Source organism: Phocoena phocoena, chromosome 10 (genome assembly GCF_963924675.1).
Source record: "Phocoena phocoena chromosome 10, mPhoPho1.1, whole genome shotgun sequence".
Taxonomy (NCBI): domain Eukaryota; kingdom Metazoa; phylum Chordata; class Mammalia; order Artiodactyla; family Phocoenidae; genus Phocoena; species Phocoena phocoena.
Genome location: NC_089228.1, coordinates 37,657,004 through 37,677,842, shown reverse-complemented (window position 1 = coordinate 37,677,842; position 20,839 = coordinate 37,657,004). Strand labels below are relative to the sequence as shown.

At 55.7% G+C, this 20,839-nt stretch overlaps 1 protein-coding gene across 1 annotated transcript; it reads left to right on the top strand.

The window, feature by feature from the left end:
- Positions 1-3,712: 3,712 nt before the first annotated feature.
- On the top strand, positions 3,713-12,130 carry HEMK1 (HemK methyltransferase family member 1). The gene is made up of 9 exons (XM_065886049.1): positions 3,713-3,922; positions 4,213-4,304; positions 4,621-4,714; positions 8,972-9,106; positions 9,442-9,506; positions 9,806-9,855; positions 10,792-10,900; positions 11,749-11,844; positions 12,013-12,130. The coding sequence occupies exons 1-9, from the start codon at positions 3,713-3,715 to the stop codon at positions 12,128-12,130; spliced, it is 969 nt and encodes a 322-aa protein (XP_065742121.1).
- Positions 12,131-20,839: the final 8,709 nt, after the last annotated feature.

Sequence of the window (20,839 nt, the reverse complement as noted above, 5' to 3'; positions counted from 1 at the left end):
TCCTCCCCTGGGAGCAGAGGGTGGGTGATGTGCCCAGTCTAGGCTGTGACTTTGGCCTTCCCAGGCCAAAAGGCCCTGGGTAAGGCAGGGTGGGAAGGGGTCCTAGCCAAACTGCAGAAGGGAAGGCCGAGGGATAGGAGAGATGCACAGCTCATGGCTGCATACACACCTCTGCGCTAGCTCACGGGTGTATGTGGGATGCCTCCCTGTGCAGGTGTATGGGTGTGTGTGAGGTGTGCACACACCAGTGATGGCCTCTTAGGAAGAAGCAAGGCTGGCACAGAAACATGGGATGGGAGAAGCTCATCGTCCCTCTCTGTCCTCCTCCTCTATCTAGGCTGGGCACGTCAGGAGTCCCAGGTTCTTTCTTGGCTCTGCCGCTGACCCCAGATGTGACCTTGGGCCAGACCCTTAATACTTGCTCTGGGGCTGTGTTTATTCTTCCCTCCAAAGGAGAGAAGGGGCTCTGCTCATCATCGTTCAGGAATGCCTCATGGTCCAAAGAGCAAGAGAAGGAAGCCAGAGAGAAAGGGGTGGGTACCACCACCTCCAAGAACCCGCATACCATTCTCCACCAGGTTCATCAGTCCTCCCTGCCCCAATCCCCAACCCCACCTTCGCGACTCTGTGATTCCTCCATTCTTGCACAGAAGCGGCGACCTCAGCACTTACTTAATCCTCTCAGGGGCGCCGAACTCAGCGGGAGAGGCTAGGGGTGGTGGCGACTGGCAGGAGGCCGGGGCAAGGTGAGGGGGACCCCCAGGCCCCGGGATTGGGGGCGGCGGGTCCGACCCAAGGTCCGCCCTCCCTGGGCGCCCTGGGAGGACCTCCCTGGGCTGGGCCAGCGACGTCACACCGCCCACAGCCGAGAGTGCCTGTTCTGCCAGCCTGGACAGGGACTGGCCGGCCGGGACCCACCTCGGGGGTGGGGCTGAGGCGAGCAGCCTTACGGCTCCGCGACGCTCCAGCTCCTCTCCTCCCTGCCAGCTCCGTGCCCCCGGCCCCGGATTGGCTGTCAGGCCCAGAGCCTGCCCTGCATTGGCCCGCTGGCCTGCCGCTCGGATCTGGCTCTGCCCCCAGCAAGAGGGGGAGCCAGGTCGCAGTTCTTGGGGACCACTCCTCACTGCCCGTGGACTGTGCCAGAGTCGGGAGGGGGACGGTGGGTGGCCAGGCCTTCCTAAGGGCTACAACTCTGGTCTCCGGCTACTCTGGGCTCCATCTCCGCCAGGACAGAGTCGGGCTCCGCAAACGCAGGTGGACACAAATTTGGGGAGATCACTAGACTAGGAGTCCTTGAGTCTGCATTGAACTCCGGTTCGACCCTCCACTAGCTTAGTGACCTAGAGCAAGATGCTTCTCTTCCCTGGGTCTCAGCTTCCTGCTCAGATGGGCTCTGGTGTGAGGGCTCTTGTTAAACGATACCCATCCCAGGCTAGAAATGAGACATCTTCAGAGAAGTTGGGGGGCGGGATGGTATTTTTATTACAGGAGTGGTATTATTGGACACCTGGACCCAAGCAAGCCTACATACACCCCTCCAATCCAGAGCTCGATCATCTCTGGAGAGGAGCCTTCTAATCCTCAGGTTTTTAAAGGAGCTTATGGGGATCACCGGAGTAGCTTGTTACAAATACAGATCCCCGGGTCTGGGATGGAGCCTGGGAAACTGCATGCTTCATAGTAGTTTAGTCAACAGTGATCTAGTTAACAATAGATTAGGGGGCGAGGGCGTGGCATTGGCAGGCCATACTTTGCGAAACACTGCCATGAATTTTATTGGAGCGACTGAGGCCCACAGAGGGGCACATGGACAAAGCCTCACGATGAGTCAGGATTCAAACCCTGGTCTACTACTTCCAGTTTCGAGCTCCCTGCTCGAAAATGGGAGCTAGAGGGTCAAGAGCGGCCCTGGGGTCCAGTTGCCACCTGAACCCCAGGTCCTGGACACTGGGTGCCGCCCCCCAAATTAGTGCCCGCCCCCAACACTGGGATCCGCCCATGTGCCGCTCTACCAGCACACAGCCTACGTTAGACCAGGCCCCTGGGCATCGCGCCCCAACTCTCGAATTCAGAGCCGGCTGGTGACATGCCTCCGTTCGGGCTGGCTACACACCTCCCGGCCGGGTACCCAAACGTCATCTCGGAGCAGTCACCGCAGGCTTATCCCTGCCTCGACCTTCAGGAAGACCGTCCGGTCCAGGCCCCCAGGGAGCAACCCTACTCCCAACCACGCACTTTCCCGCCAGTGGGCCTTTGGACGTAGTGGGCGTGGCGTTCATAGCCCCCACTGGCCGCAGGGGCTTCCGAGGTGGAACACATCGGCTCTAGGAACTCTGGAGCTGGGCGACGGGGTCCGCCCGAGCCCTTCCTCAGTTGCGCCAACCCCGGAAGCAGAGCGTCGGAGGGAGCTTACCGCGGGTCACGCACGTCCGGGAGCCGAGGCTGCGGCAGTTTCTTCAGGCTGGCGGGCGAGTGGGGAAGCTTCTCAGGCAGGTATGCGTAACACCCTCGAGACCTCGAGTTCGTCAGAGCTCTGGCAGAACTTCCTTAAAAAGTCTGTACCCCCGTTGTACAGATGGAGAAACAGGCTTGTGGAGAGGCGACCTCGCGGTGCGAAACTGAGAGGGAAGTTGCGCCTTTGACTTCAGGCCTCGGCTCCTCCCTGGGCGGCGCTCTGGTAGACAGAGCTGCCTCTGGAGTCCAAAGGACTTGTGTCTTGACTGGGACAGTACCTAGCTGGGTGACTTTGGGCAAGTTGCTTCCAGTCTCGGAGTCTCATTTTCCTCTGTTTGTCTCTGAAGAGCGGCACCTAGCAGGTGTTCAGTAAAGGCTAGTTTGAACCCTGGTCTCTGTAAGAGGAAAGGAGGCCACTGGTTTTAAACCTTCAGTTAAATTTGTTTGTGATAACTTGCATATAAAATTAACAGAAATTGTCAATTTTTTACCTGGAAGTTTATGCTGGTGTTTAGGACTATGGGTTAAATTGGGTGGAGGGGTAATTTTCAGCATACAGATCAATGACAGTGCATGCAAAACGTCAAAAGCAAAGCTCCCAAGCAAGGGTAGTCTCCTCCTCCTAGTAATATTAGTCAAGAGCATATAAAATTGAGTTCCTCTATCTGTTGAGCTGGCTCCCAGGCCCTTGATATTCATTGATCGATGCAGTGCTCACCGTGGAGTTTGTGTTATTTTCCCCATTTTATGGACGAGGAAACTGAAACACAGAAATAATGACTTTCCCAAGGTCACACCCTCTGGGTCAGATAGATCTGTCCAATCCCCAAGCCTGGGCCCTGATCCACACCAGCCCATTTATTAGTAGGGACTGAGCTATGGGTTCAGATCACTTGAGCCAAAAACATGAAGAAAATGTCACTGACCAAGACAAGAAAACTCAGATAGGTGGGTGAGGGTCTAAAATGGAGTCAAAGAGGCGACAGAGCAAGAGCATGTCCTCTCTCGGTCCTCAACAGGTCAGAGAGGAGTGGGTCCCACAAGTCTCAGCTACTCTCCTGGTTCTCCTTCCCTATTCTAGGGCAGCCACATCTGAGGACCAGAGTCATGCTGAGGAGCCAGAGCCTGTGACCTTCTCCATCTCTATCCGGCTGAGGCCAGCCACCATCCTCAGCAGCTGACATCACGAGAAAGATTTGGGGACCTTGGGGAAGTACTCAAGGGATCCTTTCCCTGAGATGTGGGACATCGGGGCAGAATGCTGAGGGCCCTCCTGTCTGGCCTGGGGTGGAGGGGAGGCATTTGGGGCTGCACCTTCAGCTCACAGCAACCCCATCTGCCTCCGGCTCGGATGTTGAATGCCACAGAACTGGTCAGCCACTGGACAGTAGTCTTTGAGAAAAGGGGCATCCCTGAGGCCCGGGAATCCAGTGAGTACATCGTGGCTCACGTCCTTGGAGCCAAAACAGTTAAGTGCAGTGTTGTCAAGAGGGCAGGAAATGGGGGGAGGGAGGACTCTGGGGAAGAGACATCCAGGCTTTTCCATTCCACTGAGAGTGCTGAGCTGAGAATGATGGGATTTTTCTGGAGGAATGTCTTAGGCAGATACTTATTCATTCATCCAACAAACTATTACAGTGTGTGCCAGGCACTAGGGGTTCAGGGATCACCAAGGTGGCCAGTGTTGGACCCACTGGCATTGTCTACAAAAGAAACCTGGGTCAGGGGAGCCAGCCACTCACATTCTCTGTGGTGCAGTTTCAGAGCCTGAGGCCAGGACTTTGGACCCAGCCCCTGACCCCTTGGCAGTTACAGTATGTCCAGGAGCTGAGTAGCTACCGATTGCAAAGGTGAGCACCATGGGCCAAACCAGAGGGCTCTGTGTGGGGAGCAGGGTCCAGCTTCCTTCAGCTCCACCAAGTTCATGGTCAGGGAGGAGGAAAGTGTCCAAGGACTAGGGAGGTGTTGGGATGAGAGAGTGATGAGAGAGGGGTCATGGTAGTAAATAGGAAGAAGGGAGGGAAGGAAGGTCTTGGCTAGGAGTTCTGGGGCGTAGGAGACATGACCCTACCCGACACTTTTGGCCACAAGTGGTATCCCAACCCAGACATGGTCTTGTTGGTCCAGGTGCCGGCACTGATGATCACCCTGCTGCCCCCTCTGCAGGATGCCTGTGCAGTACATCCTTGGTGAGTGGGACTTTCAGGGCCTCAGTCTGAAGATGGCACCCCCAGTGTTTATCCCTCGGCCAGAAACAGAGGTAGGTGTGCCATCAGGACTGGGCAGGATGGGAATGAAGGGGGCTCAGGGCACCTGTCTTGTCCCAGAGTTCCACCAGGGGGCGCTGGAGCCCCATGACTGCTGTCCTTTAGAGGCAGCGCCCTTCCTGGCTGGCTGAGTAGGTGGGGCCAAGAGGAAAGAGGTCTCCTGCTCACCTCCTTGACTATCCTCACTTCCCAAGCCACTGCCCCAGCCGCTAGGCTGGCAGTGGCTCAAGATGCCCCAACTAGTGCTGCCCACCAAGTACTCGGCCGGTTCCTGTCATTTCCCTAGGAGCTGTCCCATGGGCCCATAGCCAACCCAACCCATGGGAAACAAGTGCCCTCCTCTTCCTCAGGAGGCATGGGCGAAGTGGAGAGGGCTCCAGCTGGACATCTGGAAGCCTGGTTAAGCTTTGTGACCTTGGGTAGGTCACTGCCCCCTCTGGGCCCAGATGATGAGAGGGTTGGGCCTCCAGACCAGGGAACTGGTTGGGACCTTTTACCTATTACATCCACTATCTAGTCAGGTAATCACCTGTGTTTCTCAAATTACTAGGACTGGGAAGTGTATGGTCCCAGCATGCTGTGTGTAGGTGCGACACCCTAGTCTTGGGAGAAATGCTTTCTATGGCCCTTCTTGGGCTTCCCCATGACCTTGTAGGTGGCAGGGCTGGGAGCCAGAGAGAGCAGAGCAGGTGGAGGGGTATGTGGGTGGGGGCTGGTGGGCAAGCCAGAGCGCACCACGTTCTGAGAAGGGGTGTTTCCAGAAAGGCACACACATTCTTGGGAAATATCAGGCCTCATCCACCTGTCCCAGCCAGGGACCCAGAGCCCCTTCTCACTTTCCCAGCCTCTCTCCCTCAGCCAAGAAGCCCTCTGACCCCACTTGCCCCCTGCATCATGTGGTTGGGAGGCCAGGTCCTTGCCTTAATGCCCAGTGTCAGGGCAGGGACAGTAGGGAGTCTGAGACCTTGCTGAAGTCACAGGGATGTCAAGGCAGGGAGCATGGGGGCAGCACTCAAGACATCCTGTCTCCTGCGTCAGGGCCCCATACCTTACAAGGGGCTGAACCATCTGGGATTGGATGAGCTGGATAGGTGCAGAGACCCAGAGCAGGATATAGCCTGCTACCTGCAGACTTTTGGGAGGCCAACCTGTGGCCCCTCCAAGCATGCGACCTCTGGCCAGGAGGTCACTCACCATCCCCTGAGGCTGCCAAGGGTCAGGGCATGGGAGGGAAGCTACCGCGATGACCTTTGAGTCCCCTCAGAGCTGACCTGGCACCAACCATGTGTTCCAGGGTTCTGAGTGTTGGGTGTGGACTTCCGGCTCCCATGTGAGGGCCCCCCCTTTCCTGGGTGGGTCTGGGCCAGAAGAGCAGCTCTGCTATAAGGGGTGGGGGAGAGGAGGGAGGCTGCGGTTGGGAGGCCAGGTCCTCGCCTCACTGTACAGACGTTTCTCAGAATTTGCCAGGTTGCCCCAATGTGAAGCCGCATTGGGGAGTGCCTTACCAAGAACTTGAGAGGACGTGGCCTGTGGTGGGGAGTGGGGAGAATTAGTGCAAGGGAGGGACCATGGTGCTTGCGTTCTCTCCATCCATTGAAGGGTGGTTTCTGATGATGGGTGCAGAATTCTGAAATGCAAAGTTGTAGGCGGTGTGTGGCCTGACCAGTTGGGTTTTCTCTGGGGATGGGGAGGTGGCTCAGTCCCCGGACTGGCAGTGTGTACAGTGGGAAAACCAAGGCTGGAAGTGTGAGCCATTCTTGCCCAGCTTGGCGAGGTGAGGCTCTGTGAGGTGTGGGAGGCTCAGTGCCTTGTCTGTGATTAGCTTGAGGGAGGCAATGCTGCCTTCTTGGGGCTGCCTCATCAAGAATGTAATCCTAATGAGGGTCCTTATGGCACTCAGGTCCTGCTGAGGCCTTGCGCCAGCCTCTTAAGGGGTGTGGAGTCCTGTTGAGGCAGTGGCTCCAGGCAGAGCCGACAGCTGCCTGCTCTTTGCCTCCTTCCCATGTTCCCCTCTGCTCCGACCCTGCAGTGTTCTTGGATTCTCCCCTTGTTCACCTGGGAAAAGTGCCCTGGGCCTGTAACCAGCTCGATTTTCAGCTTCCCCCAAGGAGCCACCAACTCTAGGCTGAGGAGACTCTTTACTAGGTGAGGAAGAGAGTTTCTGGACTTGCTGGGAGTGGTCTCCATCCCTACCCCGCCCCCGCCAAAACCCGAAGTGGTCCTACAGCCAAGATAATCTTCCCCGGATCTGGAGGGTAAGGGAGAGGCCAAGGGGCACTGGTGGCAGTGGGGGCGCAGTCTCTCATCTTCATGCCCTGACCAGGGTAGCCATTCACACATGTGGTGTGTGTCTCTGATGTCAGGATGTCTCTCTGAGGTGGCTGGCCAGTGTGGTTGACTAAGGGGTCATTCTCCAGCCAGGGTAGGTCTGTCTGTGGTCAGGAAACCAAGAGAAGTTCATGCCCGTGACAAGTTTCAGCTGGCCACTTATTATGTGGACTCGCCACTGTGACCGCAGGCTCCAAGCCACAGCCCTAGACTGCTGGCTCTGTGCTGGTCCCAATGCTGTGGGCGCAGCTTGCTGCCAGCACTCCAGTTCTCCAGTGGTGCCTGGTACAGGGCTGGTGGGAAGGAGTGAGGGGAAGCCCTCTCTGGCTGGAGAGGGTCTGTCTCACTCATAGGCAGTAGCTTGTTTGGTGCAGAAGGGGCTTGGAACTTGGAACTGGCCAAGTTCCACCTGCCTTGGACTTGCTACCCTGGGGACAGGTGAACTTTGCTCCCGGGTTGGGATGAAGGATGAAATACTTTTGGGGACTCAGCACTGAGCAGCTTATGCGGAAAATGAGTCTGAGTGATCTGGAGCCCTCTGCTCTATCGGGGCCTAACTGTTGACACTGGGGCTTGGGGGAAGCTGCGGGTCTGAGGCTCAGGGTAGCTTCCTGTGGCCACTGAGAGCTTGCCCAGCACTTGGGAAGTAGCCAAGAGGCCGCTCTGTGGGCCAAGCCCTGCCCGTGTGGGACATGCCATGACGGGTTAGATTCCTGGTCTTCACATCATGGAGCATTCAGTTTGGTGGGAGAAGCACACCCCATCCTAGACCTTAGGCCCACAGTGAGGAAGGTCATGGTAGAGAGAGCCTGGAGGAAGTAGATCTCTTTCAGATGAAGGAAACACCTACTTCCTGACTCTTCCCCTCGTTCCCTGAGCCAGCCCTGCCTGGAACCCCAGGAATCCTCAGCCTCTAGGGGGGCCTTTCCTACCCTCATCCAAAGGGCGGGTCCCTTTGAGGGACTGCCCTTTCCCTGCTCCATGGCTCCATGCCCTTTCCCTGGTTCCCTGGCTCCATACCTGGCTACTTGGGCCCCCACTCTACTACTGTTTAGAAACATTTTGGCCAATGCACAGCAGCGGCCCTCCACGCTCACCCTATATTGGCTTCCATGCACAGTCTTCAGGTGACAGATGGGTGGGTCAGACTTGAAACTGTTGTTTCTAAAGTGACAGTGTCTGAAAGTGTCCCCCTGCCACCAACACAGGTACAGTGCAGTTAGGCACCTCTTCCCATGCCATGCCCACTTAGCCCATGCCCTGTGTGTGCCACAGCCCCCTTCAGATACGGGGCTCAGGTAGGGCTGTCATCCCCCTGCCCCTCCATGGAGGGAATTTCCTGTCCCTTTGACCTGGGAGCCTCTCTGGGGGGGCTGTGAGGAAGCTGGGGACACACTGGCCCCTGATTCTTGGCCACCATGAGCTGCAGGCCAGGTTCCCAGTGGGGCCTTGACCCCTGGACCTCACTTTCCTCATGAGGGTCTAACAGATTAATACAGGGAGACCTCCGGAAGCAGGGCCAGGCACAGAGGGGTTGGCCAGGGACCATTAAGTATGATTCTTAACATTGCTGTAAGCGCAAAACAAGAGGATGTCTGTAAAAGGATTAGCTGAGGCTTACTGAACACTTACCATGTACCAGGCATGAGATCAGTGCTTCATGAATGTGCTTCTGTTAAATCTCCACCTGCCCCCAATGAGGTGGGTTATTCTCAACTGTGCTCAAGTTTATAGATGGGGAAGCGGAGGCATGGAGAGGCAGTGTGACCTGCCCATGGCCGCAGCTGACAACGAAGTTCAGTCTGGCTTTAACCATCCCCATTCTACATTCACACAGGGGCTAACTATGCTTGGCCCTCTGTGCCAAGACCCACAGGAGTCAGGTCAGCACCAACTCTGATCAGGATCTATCTCCCTTGCAGGAGCTGGTTGAATGGGTGCTGGAGGAGGTGACCCAAGGGCCCCGTGTGGTGGGAGCTCAAGGTGGCCCACTCATCCTGGAGGTGGGCTGTGGATCAGGAGCCATTTCCCTCAGCCTGCTGAGCAAGCTCCCCCAGGTGAGCCCCCTATGCATCCCTCCACCCCACCCTGGGTAGACTGTGACTGGCACTTACTGTCCTTCCTGCTGATCCCTCCCCAACCCACTCTGCTAGAATTACTTGAGAGGAAATGACTGAAAATAGGAGGAAGACAGAGCTGCCCCAGCCCACCATGGTCACAGCCTTTAAGTCCCATCCCCTTCCATCTGGCCAGACCCTGACCGCAGAGGAAGAAAAGCTACTGAGTATTTCCCTCCTCTTCTAGCAGAGGGTTGGAAGAGGGCTCTGGTCCCCAGGCCTGGCCTTTCCAAACACCCTGTCTCCCACGTACCTTTTGTTTGTTCTTGGGGCAGAGCCGAGTCATTGCTGTGGACAAGGGAGAAGCCGCCATCTGCCTGGCCCATGAGAATGCTCAGAGGTAGGGGAGCTTGGGTACAGACGGTCAGGGTAGGGGGAGTCAGACTTTGGGGCCTGCTCTCAACCTCTATCCAGGTATCAAACCCGCCGATGTCCACCCCCAAGAAGGAGGAGGCAGTGGGGGAGGCCTGGCGTAGGTCCCACAGGGTTACAAATGGACAATGGACACCAGGTGTCTTGCTGGTCCAAGAAGGGTTTATTCTCCCGTTCTTTGTAGCCAAGGGTAGGAGTCTGTCCCCACCCCTGCTCCCACCCCCTCTCCCCCTCCCCATGCTCACCTTTACTTTCCTATCTCTCCAGGCTTCGGTTGCAGGACAGGATTCGGATCATCCCCTTCGATGTGACCTTAGGTACTTTCCCCACCCATCTTCCCTGGGTGGGGATCCTGGGTCCAGATGCTGACGGGTGGATGAAGCACTCTGCAGAGATAGAGGGATGGCTTACACACACACACACGCACACACACACACACCCCACACACACCCCTTCCCCACCCCCAATCCTTGTTGAGGACAGGCAAGTCCCTGTTGCCTCCTGGGCTGACCTGACCCATGAAGGGACCAGCCACAGGATCTTTCTTACCTTTCGTATCCCCCATAATTAATGAATTTAACTAGGGCTTGTTTGTTGTCAAGAAGTAAGCAGAAGCTCAAGAGATAGCCTTTGGGACCAAAATACTTGAGTGTCTGCCCGCCCCTGCCTGGCCCAGGCACAGCATGACTTGGCTGCATCCTTTACAGAGTACCCGCAGAGTTCTGGCTCCAGCTCTGGCTGTATCACATGCCCACAGCATCCTTGAGCTTCATGTGCGCCCTCCATGGAGTGTGATACCTGATGCAGGGTGGGGCCAGTAAACAGAGCCACTAGGAATCAACTGACTGAGGCCAGGCTTGCCCTCCATACACTCAGTCCATGTTGGCTATGAGGCAGAGTGTGGCAAGGCCAGCAGGGTGGCAGAGAACAGAGGCGCTTGCTTTGTCAGGCAATCAGAGATGGCTGCCTGAAAGTGGCACTTGATCTGAGTCTTGCTTATTGAGGAGGTTTTTGATAGGAAGAAGAGAAGGCAAGGACACTCCAGGGAGAGAACTGCCACGTCAGAGCATACACACTCCCAGCCAGGCTGCTGGCTGGGGACACTGGGCACTAATCTAGAAGTTTAGTTTATTGGGTCCAGAGATAGGCCTAAGTTGTGGTTTGGGGAGAGGGATTACCCAAGGGACATAGCAGTGCGTGGAGCTTCCACCCTTTACCTCCCATTCTCTGCTGTGTGTTCCCTTTGACCACAGATGGGAGCTGGGCACATCTTCTACCCTGGGGCCCTGTGGACCTGGTCGTCAGCAACCCTCCCTACGTCTTCCACCGGGACATGGAGAAGCTGGCCCCTGAGATCCTCAGGTGTGGGATAGACCAGGGAGGTCAGGCCTGAGAAGGCCTAATGGGATGGGTCTGCCCTGGAGGACCATACTATCGGGAGGGATGGGGAGGCTGGGGGGCTGAACGGGGCAGTGGTGTTGAAAGAGAGGCTCACTCTGGAACCCACAGACCTACTTTGGTTCAGCATCTGCCTTCCCACTTAAGACCACTGAACCTCTCTGAGCCTCAGTTTCCTGCCTCTGAAAGGGGAGTGGTAGAGCTTTGCCGGGCCATGGGGAAGACCCACTAATGACTAAAATATCAGACTACAGTATACAACACATAGAAGGTGGTCAGATGGGTGCATCATTTTCCAGACGACTGAGGCCCAGAGAGGGAAGGGACCTTGTCCAAGATTGTGTGGGGGCTTAGCAGGAAAGCTGGGACTAAGACTCTACTCCAGGCTTTGCACTGAATCATCCTGTTCTCAAACGGTCTGAGAACCAGGGGTAGCCCAGCAGCCTCTGGATGAGGCAATGGTAGTGAGTGTCAGGGTGCTGGCTTCCAAATTCCTGGCTCTCAGGAGTGGTCAGGGCCAGCTCTATGCCTCCCCAAGCCAAGAATAGGAATATCCTTGTTGTGGGGAGACCCTCATGCCCTGGGGGTAGTCAGTCAATGGGATTCGCTGAGCATGCCCAGCACTGCCTGGTAGGGGGCTGCCTGTAGGAGGTAGGGGAATCAGAGCTGCCATCATTCGGGGTCCTCAGACTTTCTTCTCAGCCCAGAGTGTAAGTTCCACAGAGCCTTCTTTGTGGAAGTCCTGGTCAGCTTCTCCATACTTTGCAGATACCCCATCCCAGGCCCTTAGCTCTCACTGTTTTCCCCTTCAGCTATGAAGATCCACTAGCCCTGGACGGTGGGGAGGAGGGCATGGACATCATTACCCACATCCTGGCCCTGGCACCTCGGCTCCTGAAGGACTCTGGGTATGGATGGGGTGTTTCCTGAGTCTGACCTCAACAGCCTCCTCCCCTCCCAGTATGTACTGGGCCTGCCCTGGGTGTCATTCTGCCTCCACCCCTCCCAGCTGGGACAGCCCAGAAATGCAGGTCCAGCCCTGCCCAGCTGAGCTGACCCATTTCTCCCCCACCTAGAAGCATCTTCTTGGAAGTGGACCCAAGACACCCAGAGCTCGTCGGCAGCTGGCTTCAGAGCCAGCCTGACCTGTCCCTCAATCTTGTGGCTGTGCGCAGGGACTTCTGTGGGAGGTGAGACTCTACCCTCCCCCCAGTCCCCACAGCCATGCTGGTCCTTCCACTCAGACTATCACAGCTCTGGCTGTGGGGCAAGCATGCGGTTCCCACCCCCTGCTCATTCCCCAGGGCTCAGGCAGTAACTGGCCCCTTGTCCCTGTCTCCTTAGGCCCCGGTTCCTACATATCAGGAGGTGCGGGCCACAGCATGGTTGCCCTGTGGATGCCTGGCCAGGGCCCCAACCTGCCAGAGTGCCTGGCTGACATTTCTACCTGGAATGCTACTTGGAGGGAGGTGGATGGTGCCTTCCAGAACCCCAGGTGTTTGTGGCATTTCCCATGGCTCTGTGATTCTCCATGCTCTACATTTCTAGGAGACTTGGGAGTAGGCATGAGGGTGGGGGTGTCCTTCCTGGGCCAGCAAAGAGCAAGAGCACCCACAATCCAGCTTAGGAGCTCAGCAGACCGGATTCCCAGTCTGGCCCCATCGTGTCAGTGCAGCCAAGGCAGGTTGCTTTGTCTCTGTGGGTGGAATTGCTCTAGGGATGTTGGGAGATACGGCCAATAAAGTGGCGAGAGACCAGCAAGTGGTGACCTAATGTTTTGATATTGTGATTTGTGGGTCCCCTGACCCCTTGCCCTTAGGCAGTGCTGGGGGTAAGAGCTTCCTTCTGCCTTTGCAGGGCTGGCTGGCAGGCCCCAGCTGGTGGTGTGGGGAGCAGGGCTTGTGTTTACTTTTTATTCCCATAGTTTTGAGCTAAAACATTCCTTCTAAGCCTTGGGGTTTCTGAAAACCCATCTGTCCCTGGTTGGAGCTGGGGAGGGTGAGAAGCTGAGACAGAGTGGGCACCAGGTTTTGACCTCCACCCTAGCTCTGGTCTGCAGGCTGGTGGCTGCCGGGAGGCCCAAAGGCCCTTCTGTCCACAGCGACAGGAAACCTCCAGGTTGGCAGGTGCTGGTGTTAGCCTGCATCAGGGTGGGTCTCAAGGAACATGGCAGACTAAGCTGACTCATTCTGTTGGTCTCCCCTCCCATCCCCCCAACCCAGCACTTTCAGAGGCCTGACCTGGTGATTCAGTGGCCAGAGGCAGTGTGTCTGGTAGACAGCATCCTCTGATGGAGCCACCATGGTAGACAGACATGGAGCCATGGTAGACAGCCTCTGATGGTTCTAGAGCTGTGTCTTGCAGTGGGACCTTGGGCAGCTCCCTTCCCTGTGAGAAGCTGGCTTTTCTGGCTCCAAGGCCAGTGCAAGATGGCAGTCTCATTTTAATCTCAGTCAGTCAGGTAAAGTATGTAGCTGGTATTCAAGGGCCCACTCCCCAGGCAGGGACTCCACAACAGAAGACATGGCCTGCCTGAGGTCCCATGATGGGAGGAGGCCAAATGGAGATAGGAAGTTAGGTCCCTGCCTTGGGAGAGTCTATTGCTGGAGTCATACCTGGCCTGAGCTACTCCCTCGCTGTGGTTGGGGGTTGTATTTGCCTTAGCAGAGGCCACATTGCAGTTCCCAGGTCTACTGTATCCTGCTCCTTGCCCAGACCCAGCTGCAGGGACCTCAAGCTGCCCATGGCTTCCTTTGAGGAGGAGCCAGGGACTCCCAGCCATGGCTGTTCCAAAAGGAACCTGGAAAGGCGGCGTGGGCTTTCAGAGCCCCCGTGTGCTCTCAGATCTTGGCCTGCCTCACCAGTATTGCCCTTCCTCTCCTACCTGTGTCCCTGGGCTCTTGCTCTCTTCGCAGCATCTCAGGGTAGCTGCCTTGACCTAGCAGTCTGTTGCCTCCTTGTCCCACACCTCAACCACTGATGGCTTCCCTGATGGTCTCACCCTCCTGGCTTCAGGCCTTGGCAAGCATGTGGATATGGCTCCCCAAGAGTACATAAATAATAATGGGGAGTGACAGTGTAGGCATAGTTGGGGTCACTGAAGCAGTAGGCACCCTTGGGGACAACTTCCTCCCATGAGGCCTGACTCCCCTGAGAAAGAGGTGCAGGCCAAGTGGACTGGCAGGGCCGGGCTTCAAGCCTGCAGCCACTGGCTTGACTGGGGCTTGGACGTTAAGCTCCAGTGTTGGAGCTACACCAGCCTGGGTGCAGATCCTGGCATCTGCCCCTCACTAGGGTATGTCCTTGGGTAGATGACTTCAACTCTGTCAGCGTTGGCTTTTAAGTCTGAGAAATGGGACCAAGTGCTTTCTTTATCTTAATATGATGATTTTGAAGAGACCATGGGTTGCACCTTTCATGGGGCACTGTGAACGTTTTCACTGCTTGCCTTGGAGGGCAGACATAAGGAGGATGCTGTACCCTCGTGTGTGTCTTGTGGTTGGCACCAACACGAGTCAGGCAGAGACATGGCAGTCTGGAAAAAAGGGAAGGCAGGGATTTCAGTCTTGGGCTCTTGACTTCTCTCTGCCCTCTGGAGATGGAGCTACCAAGAGGCTGGTAGCCTGGCAGCCAGATCTCCCCTCAGTCCCTCCTTTCCCTCTTCACCAGAGCCTGAGTGCCCCAAGGTCCAGGCCAGAGCAGCCTGTGGCTCCAGCCCAGGGAAAGCCAGTCTCACCTGCCCTGTCTCCTCCCTCCTTACTGGGGCTGGAGCAGAGATGAGCTGCCTCCTTTAGCATGTGTCATGGAGCCCAGGAGACAGAACAGCAGGAGGATGTGGGGCTGATGGTGGAGTCCAGGCTCTACAGGCCCTTGAGGTCTTGAGGGATGTGCCTGATGTCCACCCAGCCTCTGTCAGCTGGAGCCCCAAGCGTGGGCAAAGGGTGTAGGAGTCCCTGATGGATGTACTCTGGAAGAGCAATTACATCTCTTCTGACAGTTGAGGAAACTGACACTTTGCCTCAAGTTGTATGCTTTTCCCAGCTGCCCATGGCTCTTTCCATGGGGCCCATCTAGCTGCTTTATTGACATGTACCCTTTCTGTTCTCCCCTAACCCCACCTGGACCCTGGGCCATTAACTTCTCGCAATCCCTGCTCTAAACCCTTGGCTGGCTCCGCATGACCTGAATGTGGTCTCCGTGTCCTGCAGAGTCCAGATCTGAAGAGGTAGGGGAGGATGACTATGGGAAGGGTCTTGGGGAGCCCTCCCAAAGCCTCATCAGTGCTCTGAGTAAGCTTCCATCAGAACAAAGTATTCCACTGCTGACTGGCTTTGAGAACTGCTTTAACTTACGTAGGCCAGCATGTCCCTCCCTGTCCATCTTTGGATTCTTTCTTCCACTGCCCTATACTCCAGCTTCCCTGCAGAGCTATCCATTCCTCAAACTCCCCTCCTTCTCTTTGACCAGGCTGTGCATTCATCAGAAATGCTCTTGCCCACCACTTCTAGTCCAGATAATCCTCTCCTTCAGGCTCCAACACAAATGCTCTCTCCTCTGGACCACCCATCTGACCTCTGGGTTCTCCCCACCAGACCCTAGCCCACTTCTTCCAGTAGCAATGACATTCTGTCTCATGCATTTGGAGGCCTTCCTGTCTCTGTCTTCTCTCTGGGGTCCCATGTGGGTCTAGCATACACTAAGCTCAGTAAATGTCCACCAGTAAGCCAATAGTGTATGCGTTTTCTAGAATGGAGCTGGAATTTCCCATGTGGCTCACATCGTACCTGACAGCAGCTCTCACATATTCTGGTCAGCAGGGAGAAGAAGCTCTGAGGGCTTAGCCTCCCACCCGAGCCAGGCAGCAGTTCAAGTTGAGCCATAGCCGCTTCTTGGGCTACAGTGCACCTGATCTCTGCACAGTGGCCACGCCGAGTACAGGCCGTCCTTTCTGCAGCAGGGGCAGGCGCCAGGTTTCCTGGAGCTCTGGGCCCCGGTCAGCCCCCAGCCAGCCCCCAGCCAGCCCCCAGCCAGCATTGGCCAGAACAGCAGCCTGATCCCCCCCTCATGATCCCCCAGTCCTAGGACAGGCCATCTGGGCAGGGATTGGGACTGGTAAAGCAATCTTCTCCCTCCTGTAGTAGGCAGAATAATGGCCCCAAAGATGCCCATGTCCTAATCCCATAAACCTGTGAATTTGTTACCTTACATGGCAAAAGGAACTTTGCAGATTTAAGGATTTTGAGATGGAAAGATTATCCTGGGTTATTCAGGTGGGCTCAATATAATCACAGGGGTCCTTATGAGAGGGAGGCAGGAGTGTCAGAGAAGGGGATGTGATGGTGGAAGCAGAGGTCAAAGCGATGCCATTGCTGGAGGAAGGACCATGAGCCACGGAATACAGATGGCCTCTAGAAGCTGGAAGAGGCAAGGGAATGGATTCTTCCCTAGAGCCTTAAGAAAGAATGCCAGCTTGCCAATATCTTGATTTTAGCCTCTTAAAACTGATTTTGGATTTCTGACTTCCAGAACTGTAAGATGATACATTTGTGTTGTTTAAAAACACTAAATTTGTGGTCATTTTGTTGTAGCAGCAATAGGATACTGTTACGGATTTTGGTACCCGAAGTGAAGTGCTGCTCTAACAAATACCTAAAAATGGAAGTGGCTTTGGAATTGGAATTTGGAAATAGGCAGAGATTGAAAGATTTTGAGGTGCATGATAGATTGCTTTGAACACTTTTCCTCTGAGCAGTGAGGTGGGTGGGGATGGGGGTGGGAAACCCTTCACAACCTGGAGACCTGAGCTGCCCAGGCTCCCTAGAGCTGACCCTTTCTTGGAGTGAGAGGCTAGAAGACTGCCCAGGGTGGGACCCAGAGAAGCTGGCCCAGGCACTGGGAGCTGTGGGGAATGGAACTGGGATTAGGGGGAGAGAGCAAAGCTGGCCTCCATGGTCTATCTCCAGTGGTATGGGGGCCACCCAGGCCCTCAGAGGGGACCTCAGAGACTGGATCCGAGCCTGGTCCTGACTCCCATGGAGTCACGTGGCTGACCCAGCACCCCTGGAGTGTGTGATAATGAACAGGGTGTGAGGGTGAGCAGGTACTGTGCCTGAAATGAGTGCAGCAGCCCCCGACTCCAAGGTGATCCCTCCATGTAAGCCATGGAGGTTTGGCTCCTTCCAGCCCCCAGGCAGTGCCCAGCTCCTGCTACAAGCCTGTGCTGGGCTGTGTGGCTGGGCTAGAAGTGGGTCATTCCTAGGATTCTCAGCTTCATAATCCCCAGAGCTGAAGTGGCTACCTGGAACCTTCAGCCCTATCCCTGATGTCAGCCATATTAGCCCAACTACAGCCTTGGGTGTGCGGACAGATCTGGGTCTCATTTGAAGCCCTGATGGTAGTTGTGAGGAGAGCAGGGGTTCCTCTTTTCATCCCTCCCTGAGAGAACTGGTTATGCACCCTGCCAAGGAACCTTTAGCATCTTTGGCCTCATAACCAGGAATCCGATGTGTAAGAGCTTCAAATTCTGGGACCACTCCCCTTCCAAGACACTCTTGTCAATCATCCTATAGGGAAACAGTGAGGAAAAGCCAATTTTACAGTTCACAGAGTAGGAGAGGCAAGGGAAGCTTACGTCAGCCTCACTGGGAGCCCTGGACTGAGCTGGCTTCCACCTGGCCTTGTCCATGACTGAGCGGAGAGGTGAGGTGGCTCAGAGCAGCTCTGCCCAGCGGAAGGCAGGCCTTGTCTGGTCGCTCCTTCTCAGAGGCTGGGGTCTCTCTCAGAGACATCGCCTTTCAGAGCGAGGGATGCCACTGTATTGCCCCCTGCTGTGCTGGGTCTATAGCCCTCTCCTGGGGCATGCATCTAGGGGAATGGAGGGGTCAGGCTTCCCAGCCTACTGAGCCCCAGGAGCAGATTATTGGGACTTGAAGCACCCACAAAGATCCTTGTGTGCAAATGAGAACATTAAGTCTCAGCAGGCCAGGGCTGGGGCTCAAACCCAGGTCTCTTCTCTGCCTCCCAGCCTCCAGCCCTTTATCAGCTGCAGACCCCCAACCTGCCTTGCTTTCCAGGTATAGTCTTGTCTGCCATTCCTGGGAGTCAGTGTGAGGCCAAGCTACGTGGGCGAGTAGAGTGAACCCCGAGCTAGAGCTGCTTGGGCCTTGTTTGCCCTCAGACCTTGCAGCTGAGTGAAGTATCTGGGCAGCCCCCTGGGCCTTCCTCCTCCTCCATCTCCTTGCCATCATTTCTTGAGCTCCTGCTGGGCACTAGGCCCCAAGCAGCTGCTTTACATTTATTGGTGTGAATCCTCACACAACCCCACAGACTGGGTTTTTAATCATCTCCATGATGAGGAAACCAAGGTTCAGCAGGGTGCAGTCACGGATCAGGTCTCACCGCTGGATTGGAAGGGAGGGTGAGGCCACCATTGGTGCCCATTTGACTGGTCAGAGACTGAGGTCAGCATAGCTAGGTCCTGGGCTGCCCCCTGCAGAGCTTAGTGCAGCGGTCCACCTGGGCCTGTGGATCCTCAGAGCAGGAACAGGGGTTGCCAGGGTTGTTCCCAGAGGGCTTTCCAGAAGCCCAGTGCCTACCCTGGTGGGCCCTTCTCCTGAGGTGTGTGCAGCATAGGCTCAGGCCTCTGTCTCCCGAGCCCTACTATGTGCTAGGCCCTGGGGAGATGATACCAGTCAGAAGAACTTGTAAAATACGGAGATTGAATGGTGCACCCTGAACCAAGTGCTTCTGGGATTATCTTATTCACTCTCAAGACATCCCGTAAGGCAAAGTCAGTGAACCCTCCCATTTTACAGACGAGGAAACTAAAACTGGGAAAGGCTAAGGAATCTGCTTATATGCTGGCTGAACTGGGATTCCAGTGCAAGCCTAATGACCCAGGGCCTGAGGCCTTGGTCATCACACCTGACTTGAAGAGGGTAGGGTGCAGGACAGGGATAGAGCAGGCCCAGAGTGAGGAAGGACAGTCTGGGCAAAAGCCTGGGTGCCTGGAGGCACGTGGAGAGGACTATGTTGTGGTGAGGTGGTGGTGGGTGCCTTTGGATGAGCTCTGAATGCATTTCTGGGTACCAGAGCCTAATTTAAGGGTCTCAGGGTGAGTTACAGGGTCAGGTAGGCATTGAGGATATTCTCTAGCTGCCAGGAAGAGGGGACTGGGGCAGGAGGCTGCAACTGGGCCAGGATCTAGAGGCTGCTAGGGGCTATAGCAGTGGCATATAGCAACAGGCCTTCTGGAAGAGAACCAACTCACATCCATTGCTGAGGGATTGGATGTAGGGTGGGGGGTGGCCAGGACCACGATAGGGCCCAGGGCTCTGACTGGAACCTGGGGGCCCTGGAGCCACCCTGAACTGGGCACTGGGCTACTAGGGACAGACAGCTTGAGAGAGTGGGGTGCCCTCAGGCCATCCCATAGGCAGTGTCAGGGGCAGTGGACAGGGGTGTCTGGAGATCCAAATGTGACCATGTGGGGACATAACCTAGAGGCAGCCCTTTAGATGGAGTTGTGAAGACCACCCTCCCAGGCCTGAGCTCTGTCAACAACAGTAACTGGGCATCTCCATGTGTAATGGTGCCCCGTGCCACACACACTTTGTCATAAATCCTCTGTCTGCACATGAGGGGAGTCTTCAAGCAACTGAGACTTAACCTGTGCAACATCACACAAGCAGGAAGTAGCCATGCTGGGCTTTGAACCCAGTCCTCTGACATCCCAGCTGGAAGGGGAGTGAGCAGGCCACAGAGGCCAGCTGCAGCCTGGGCCCGGATACCCAGCTGGGGTGCCCCCAGGGCTGACATGGGCTTCCAGGGCAAAGAGGAAAGTGGTGAGTCAAACAGAAAGCACTAGATGTGGAGTGAGCTTCCTCCCCTCCCAGCTGCCCCTGGTGCCAAACTTTCACACCCCACAGCAGAGGAGCGCATGGGGGAGGGGAGGGCAGTGAAAGTGGCTGCTGCTGAAAGGAGGCTCTGATGTACTCCGGATGTGGGGTGGGACTGACAGACACCCAGACTCTGGTTCCCTGCTGACAGGTGGGTGAGGAAAGTGAGTTCCCTCGCAACATAAGGAAGTGTAAAGCCTGCCGTATCAGGCGGGATGTTTCAGGTCCCCAGGCCTGGGAGGTTCTGGGAGAGGGTGCAGGTGGATGTGCCTAAAACCCTTCTTGAAGGCATTCCCACAGCTCAAGAACTGACCAGGGCTCCCCACTCTCTGCTTGCACAGAAATCCTCTGTCTCTTGTCATTCTGCCCAGCCCTCCTGCCCAGAGCCCTAGAGTTTGTTCTTTCAAACCAAGTTTCACGTGGAACTCAACTATGTAGTTTTTAAAAGATAAAAGCATCATTTTAAACATAAATGTATTTTATAAGTTCAAATTCTCAACACTTTCTTAGCATTAAGTCCATCAAGGTGAACAGCGATGAGCACTGACGTTTGAACTGGGGGCTAGGATGGGAGTTGCAGTCTTATGTCAGCCTCAGCGTTCAGTGTCTTTTCAGTGTTTGGTTTTGGTGGCACAGGACCAAATGACCCCACCAAGTGATTCTCACAGATAAGTGGTTACAAATGGTAGCATGTTTCGGAAGGGCCCCTCGCAGTCTCTTTCATTTGCAGGGACAGCAGGAGAAGGCTCATGTCCAGCTCAGCCCAAACCTGGGTCTCTGGACACATGGGTAGGATTCTAACGTATCATAGTTTGGTGTTGTGCCCATTTGAGTGTGTGTGTGCTTTTTAAAACTGGGCTTTTTCCAATAGTTAAAAATATGAACGAAAGAGGGAAAGAGAGGGGGGAAAAAGGAAAGGAGGACGGGAAGGGAGGGCAAGGAGAAAGAAGGAACTCACATGGGGCATCTGAGGATGCCTTCACTCAGGTTCTTGGTGAGGGCAGCC